At 33.3% G+C, this 7,452-nt stretch overlaps 1 protein-coding gene across 1 annotated transcript; it reads left to right on the forward strand.

Annotated features, from left to right (window-relative positions):
- The first annotated feature begins 4,717 nt into the window (after nucleotides 1–4,717).
- LOC115981573 (putative cyclin-A3-1) lies at nucleotides 4,718–7,452 on the forward strand. Its single transcript, XM_031103839.1, has 8 exons — nucleotides 4,718–5,171; nucleotides 5,564–5,796; nucleotides 5,923–5,998; nucleotides 6,107–6,183; nucleotides 6,295–6,328; nucleotides 6,423–6,572; nucleotides 6,656–6,790; nucleotides 6,942–7,452. The coding sequence occupies exons 1-8, from the start codon at nucleotides 4,845–4,847 to the stop codon at nucleotides 7,011–7,013; spliced, it is 1,104 nt and encodes a 367-aa protein (XP_030959699.1). The 5' UTR covers nucleotides 4,718–4,844; the 3' UTR covers nucleotides 7,014–7,452.

Raw genomic sequence — 7,452 nt, forward strand, 5'->3', positions numbered from 1 at the left:
TGGATTTGGTTCTAATTCTCCATTAATATCTACCAGGCTAATCTAGCAATTGTGAATTTGCCCATCAATCAACCCAATATATTGATCTCCAGTAGGGTCATGATGGCCTATTTTACAGTCTTCCATCACATTTCCATCTGTTGTCTACGAAGGAAAACGCATTCAAGATTTTGCGTGAAGCAAAAGAGAGAGCCTTTTGTGTTTTTGGCCGTATGAACCTGTTGTGTATATATATGCTCATGTGCAAAGAAAAGATGAAAAGTTCATTAGACCATAAGAGGTAACTAGCGCTACTAACCGGATTTTGTAATAAAAGCAACATTAGCATGTGCATGGGAAATTAAATGACCAAATTTTACTTCTAAAAATCTTATGGACTACTTGCTTCTCACTTGTTCGATATTTTTGAATTTAGGAAAGAAAACAAAATGGAGTTGCTAAATTAGTTATATAACCAAAAGAATAAAATTAGGAAAAAGTGGAGATGACCTTTTCAATTGCTATTCAGGGGATTAGATGTGATAGCTCCAAATCGGCTTGGAGCTAAAATTATACTCTAGATATAGTGCTAGTTTGGATAGCACTTATTAGTGTTGTGTCTGCGTTTCCTCAGTTTTTTTTTTTTTTTTTTTTTTTTTTTTTTTTTTTTTTTTTTTTTTTTTTTTTTTCAGTCGCAATGGTTGACCCGTTCTTCTGTGAACAGTGTACTTGTGCACTGTTCACAGATCCCACAAACTCCACTTTTTATCAATTTTTTCATTAAAAATGGGTCTCACAGCACTATTTATACATTTAAAAATTATTTTGCTACGGTGTTTTCAGTTTTCAGTTTCAGCAAAACAAGTTCTATCCAAACAGACCCATATGCTTAAAGTCAGACTTCATAATTTCACAAACTAATTCGTGAATACACTTTTATGTAGAGTTTAATTGATTTGATAATCAAGCTTAAAACTAGGATTGAACTTGATTGTTTCATGAATAAACAAGTATAAATAAGTTTTTCCTAAGCACTTCTTTACTCATTTACAACCTAAATAGTAAAAGCTTTATTCTATCACATTGCTTTTTTGATGTGGTTATTTCACATCTACTTTTATTTTTTAAAATATGGACATTCTCATGTAATTGTAGACATGCGAAGTAGTAGATGTATTCCGATGTGAAAATATATTTTTTCAATAATAAATACTTTAGGAGTGTGTGTAGTTCCTATCCTATCCCACACATATCAAGTGAGGCTGGAAAATTACTAACCCAATCTCACCGGCTGATTTTTTATTTTGTTTTATTTTATATTTATGGTTGCTGTTAATATTAAACTATAACTTTACCATTCATCAACCTTAAATTATTTTTATCATGCACATGAATGGTTATCATGGTAGAATAATTTATATTGCATTACTGGTATTTTGATATGTAATAATTATAGGGGACAGGCGAGTAGGCGACACACCATGATGGAAAATTAAAGCTCAAAATTATTGCCTAAGTAAATTACCATAAACTTTTATCATGCAGATAACAGAAGGAGATGCTATTGATGGTCGATCAATTTATATTGGTCACGCATGCCCACCATATGTCTTATGCTGTGAAACAGGTTGATGTTATTAAGTTTTTTTTTTTTTTTTTTTTTAAGAAGGTATTAAAAATTTTGGAATAAATGAATTCCATTATTTATAATTTTAAGTATACTAAACAGACTAACCTCATATTTACATGTGCACCAATTTTACATTTTAAAATTTTTTTTTTTTAAAAAAGATGTTAGCAGTAAACAAAAATGTCCCTATCGTCAACAGAGTTAAGAATTAATGGTGGTGATTGTCGGTGGAACTTTCTACCGCATGTAGAAAACTTGTATCCCGTCATATACTTTTGGGATTTTTTTTTTTTTTTTTTTTTATAAATTACAAAAAAAACATACTCAAAATTTGTCACCTGTGAGTTGTGACAAATAAAACCTAGATTTTTTAAATTTATCTTTTTAATCCATAGACTTTATAAATTATTACAATTTAAAGTTAAAAGTTCAAATAATATGTAAAACAGCTATAAACGTTTAGACCTTCAAATACAAAACTACCAACACAATCTTATAATTAAACAATATATATGCGGAATATGAAATATAAACTATAACAAATAGGTAACACACTCTAAACCATAACTAATTACAATCACAGTAGTAATTAAAAGGTAAAGAGAAAGGGAAGAAAGATGTATACACAAAAATAACACGGCGATGTGTTATCAAAGAGGAAATCAAAGTACTCGGCGAAAAACCTTTCCTCTGCCTTCCAAGCGGTCAATAATTCACTAAAGAATAAAGTTGGGATACATGAATAGTAAAAGACCTTCCAAGCCTAATCTACCCAGTGCACCTAAGCTCTCCAAGTTTCTTGCTCCAAGAGGGTTACGCCAAATCTTGTCTTCTCTAGCTTACCGAATCCGCAATAACCCATTGCATCAACCAAAATGAATTGGTTCCTTTTGAACTGCTTTCCAAGCACCAAAATACCTCCTCACTGATATGGGTATGGTGAAATAAGGATTTAACTACTGTACCTTTCAAGGATATGTCAATAGAGAGGGCGAGAGTAGAGAAATTTAGAGAATCAAAATATGAAGATTGTGGATGAGTCAATTTTGTTTTTCTTTAGGGTTTTTCTTTTGAAATTTTCTCTAAAAACTCTCTACATTTTGTGGGTATAAGGATATTTATAGTAAGGTGTATGAGGAATGAAAAAGGTCAGTTTTCATCAAATAGGACATTCTGGTGACTCGACCTCACGACTAGAATGAGTCGCGAGCTAACTGTCTGACCAAACTGGAAGTTTTGTTTTGTTGTGCTACAACTGGCACAACCCTTCAGCTCCTCCTACATGCTTTACAAGTGTGCCATTCTGGTGACTTACCAGTCGCGAGACTCCCTTGAATTGCACACTTCTTGAGATTTCTTTACACTCTCTCACATACTATCCTTACATAATTCCCACCTAAATACAGGGTATCTAATTGCTAAATTACAAGTAAATTTGGCACGGAATAAAGTCAATACATAATTGAATAAATTCAACCTTACAAAAGTTTAAATGTTTTATATATGTCAAAATCCACTAGTGAAAACCCTATGTTTGGTGTTCAATGCTTCAAATTCATTATCTTAATAATCATTTCACTCTTTTTAAAAATGTTTAAAACTTTTATCTTTTTACCGGTTTTGTCCTTTTTTTTTTTTTTTTTTTTTTTTTTTTTTTTATAATAAATTTTGGGTTATGTAGTATTTCCCAATTGCAGAGTCTCTTTCTCTAAAGTGGAGAAGAAAACTATCACCCACAACAAAATGGTGTCATTTGAATGTAATAGATAACCTTCACAATTTTACTACCACTAGATAGGCTGCTTCATTAGTAGTTTTTAATGAATATAGATGGAGTATTTTTGATTGTCATGTTATAAAAAATTTAAGGTAATATGACAAAATTAAGAAATCAAGACTTAGTTTGTCATAAAAGATAAGTCAAGTCTCAAGGGTTTTCTATTTGTTTTTATCATCCTCATCTTTCTTTTTCCTTACAATTAGTGAGGTTGAGATTGAAATGAACCATGAAACTTTTAGCAATTGAATTGTAACTTATGTAAGTTTGGGAGTATATATTAACAGTGTAAACTCAATTGGTTGACACTTTCTAGTATTTTTAATGAAAACATTTAACTTTCAATATTCAAATTCCTCATTTCTAATTATATATATATATTAAAGTAACAAAAATCTTTTGGCAGTCCAAAAGTTGGGGGAAAAAAAAGAAGAGAAAAAGATTTGAATGTGGTAGAAATAGATTGGTTCCGTTGGGTTTCCTCCATATTTTCCACTAATATGTGTAAAATTGGTGATTAATATTAAAAAGTGTTAGTTTTGTATAAAAATAACTTATTCTATTGATGTATTCCGTTTTGAAAATAAGTTGAACAAAAATATAGTAATGACTAAGAATTTATATTTATATTATTTATTTTTTGGAGAATATATTTTGATTTTTGAGTAAGAGTTTGGCCATTTTGTTTTAGACTTTCATGAAATAAACTTAAATCAAACAGGCAATGAGGAAAAAAGTAAAATAGTGAGGGCTTATTCGGTACGTGTGTATAAACAACAGTTTTCAGTTTTTTTGAAAATTAATGTGAGTGAAAAAGTGTATGAAAATGCGTGTGATATTGTTTAAAAATTAAAAACATGTGTTTAAACACATATACCAAACAATCCCTGAATAATATATATTTTTTTTATATAAGAAAAAAAAAAGTTTTTCAATTACCATAAGTACCACTAACACGTGTAGTCCATAAATATATATAAAATAAAGTTTTTCAATTTCCAAATAAATGTCAATACCTGAACCACATTGGCGGAAAAATGACCCGCCTAACCACAAACACAAAGCAAAACTTAAATCTTAAAAAATCAGCTCAGCAATGAGCCCCTCAAAATTTCAAAATTTAAAACACCAAAACTTGTCCAAAATGAAAAAAAAAAAGCCCACCCAAATGAAATCCAAAACCCAAAACCCTCTTAAACGTTAAAAAAAAAAAAAAACTCAAACCGAGAAAAGAAAAACTTACACTGACAGAGAGAGAAGCGCCAACTCTTTTCTTTTGAAATAAACTCAAATGGCGCTTTTAGATTCTCTCTCTCTCTCTCTCTCTCTACAAAGCTCAAACTACAAAACCCTCCTCTCCTCTCACTCTCCAAATCCCTCTCTGTCCTCTCTCTCTCTCTCTTTCAAAACCCAAAAGGCTAAGTGGGTTTGTGAGAGCTTCTGTATATAACCACTGCCATGGCGGAGCAAGGGAAGAGCGTGCGCATGACGCGCTTGGCGAAGAAGAGGGCCGCCATGGCTGAAGAGGAAAGGCCTGCCAAGAAGAGAGTGGTGTTGGGCGAGATTACAAACTCGTCAAACGTCGTCGTAAACGCTGGTGGTTCTGAAGAGCCGCCACAGAAACAGCCCAAGAGTAAAACCAAGGCCAAGGGTGTCAAGAAGGCATCGACAACCGCTACAAAGCTCGAGGAGACAAAGGACAAAGACAATGAGGACAAGTCCGATGATCCCCAGATGTGCGGGCCTTATGTTTCTGAGATTTATGACTACCTTCACAACATGGAGGTAAAGAAGGTCCACCATTGCTTTTTCGATTGGTTTTTTCAGTTGGGCCATGTTGTTTTGTACTCATTTGGTTCTTTTATCAATTGGGTGTTCATCGATTTTAAGAGAAACAAATGTTTGCAATCTGTGTTATACATAGATCTATTAGTCTCCGCTTAGAGAATATTTTAGAATTTTGAGATTAAAATGCCATTATCTATTAAGGATTTTTGCGAGTGACCACGATTAATCTATTAAGGATTGATACTAAGATTTGGTTGTTATTGTATAAATATTGGGCAATCTAATTTGGTAATAAGCTACTCAAATTGGTTATGTTGATTGGGGTTTTGGTGGGTTTGGGATTTTGATAAATGGGGGCTAAATGTTGTGGTGGTTAATTGAATGTTCAGGTGGATCCAAAAAGAAGACCTTTGCCTGATTACATTGAGAGGGTTCAGAAGGATGTCAATTCTAATATGAGGGGCATACTAGTGGATTGGTTGGTTGAGGTTGCAGAAGAGTACAAGCTGGTTTCAGATACTTTGTACCTCACCATTTCTTATGTTGATAGATACCTGTCTTTGAATTCTCTCAATAGGCATAAGCTTCAGCTACTGGGTGTTTCAGCAATGCTTGTTGCCTCGTAAGCTTCCTTGAAATTGCTGCTACTCTTTGTGATTTGAGATATGAGATATGAGATATGAGATTGTTAAAAAATGATGGCCTTTTCCCACTTACTAAGCATGGTGTTACTTGTTGTTAAATGTAGAAAGTATGAAGAGATTAGTCCTCCGCATGTGGAAGAGTTCTGTTACATAACAGATAATACTTATACTAAGGAAGAGGTACTCTGTTTTTTTTTCCAATGGTTTTATGTTTTTGCATCTTTTCCAAATGAGGTCTAGGTTATTGTTGTGCTCTTTGTTGAGATTAGTTTTGTGGTGATTGTAAAGGTGGTGAAAATGGAGGCTGACATACTTAAGTCACTGAGTTTTGAAGTGGGCAATCCTACGATAAAGACATTTCTAAGGCAAGGATATTATCAACATGCTATATTGTTTTTTCTTTATCATTGATGATCTACAGAAAAGCACAGGGCATTGGACTGATTGTTGTTCCTTTTTTCCATTTTGGTTTGCAGACGATTCAATAAAGTTGCTCAAGAGAGTTACAAAGTGAGCTGCATCCTCTCTGTATCAGTCTTTTAAACTGATGAGCAAAAATGGTAATTTATGCTGTTGACTAACTATGTTCTGGTGTCTTCTGCAGACTCCCAATCTTCAGTTGGAGTTCCTTGGTTACTACCTTGCGGAGCTAAGTTTGTTAGATTACCATTGTGTAAAATTTTTGCCTTCTATGGTTGCTGCATCTGTTATGTTTTTGGCAAGATTTATGATCCGGCCAAAGATGCACCCTTGGGTAAGAGTTGATGTCAGAGGCAGGCTCATTTATGGTGAAATTTATTGTATGGATGGTACTTATTAAGTAAATACATTTTGCAGTGTTCAGCCCTGCAAATGTACTCTGGATATAAGCCCGCTGACTTAAAGGAATGTGTTCTTATTATACATGACTTGTATCTGAGTAGAAGAGGTGGCACTTTTCAAGCTGTAAGAGGGAAATACAAGCAGCACAAGGTATGTGTTGTAATGTACTTATAAGTTATAATTGGTCACCCCCAAAAGGGGAAAAAAAAAAAAATAGAAGATGCTATAATAAGTTTGACTTGTATATTAACATTACCGAAAATGTAAAATCTGATTGGAGTCATTGTTTTTCTCTTAACAGTTCAAATGTGTGGCAACCATGCCTTCACCTCCAGAAATACCAGCTTCTTATTTTGAAGATGTTAGAGAATGACGGACATTGTCAATTAGGACACGGCTGGTTGAGAAGACCTGGACAGTGAGAAGGAAATGAGTGTTCTAACTTGTAACTGAAAATGATTGGATTTTTGTTGCCTAGGCTAGTCATGATTGACAGAAGGCTCTGAGAAGTGAATGGTTAAGAACTGCAGTGATATCACTTTTGTGTACTGTAGTGGTCTTGTTCTTGGTGATTTCCATTTGGTGTAAGAATTCATTCGTAACACAGTCCTACAACACTTGTTGGTTTTCCTTCTCTTTTTGGGGCAGATTGTAAATTTACTAGCGTTGATCATTTTGACAAATGATTTTTCCTACGTTTTTGAATCAATATCTTATTGAAAAAGCATTGGATGCATATGTGATCTTCCTGTACACAAGACAATGATAATATTTTGTTTGAATTATGAACAGCCAATCTCTATAATTATCAG

The sequence above is a fragment of the Quercus lobata genome, chromosome 3 (genome assembly GCF_001633185.2).
Source record: "Quercus lobata isolate SW786 chromosome 3, ValleyOak3.0 Primary Assembly, whole genome shotgun sequence".
Taxonomy (NCBI): Eukaryota; Viridiplantae; Streptophyta; class Magnoliopsida; order Fagales; family Fagaceae; genus Quercus; species Quercus lobata.

Coding starts and splice junctions, on each gene's coding strand:
- LOC115981573 (XM_031103839.1), top strand. CDS start 4,845: ATGGCGGAGCAAGGGAAGAGCGTGCGCATGACGCGCTTGGCGAAGAAG. Junction 5,797..5,922: donor TCAGCAATGCTTGTTGCCTC/GTAAGCTTCCTT, acceptor TGTTAAATGTAG/AAAGTATGAAGAGATTAGTC. Junction 6,329..6,422: donor TTGCTCAAGAGAGTTACAAA/GTGAGCTGCATC, acceptor TGTCTTCTGCAG/ACTCCCAATCTTCAGTTGGA.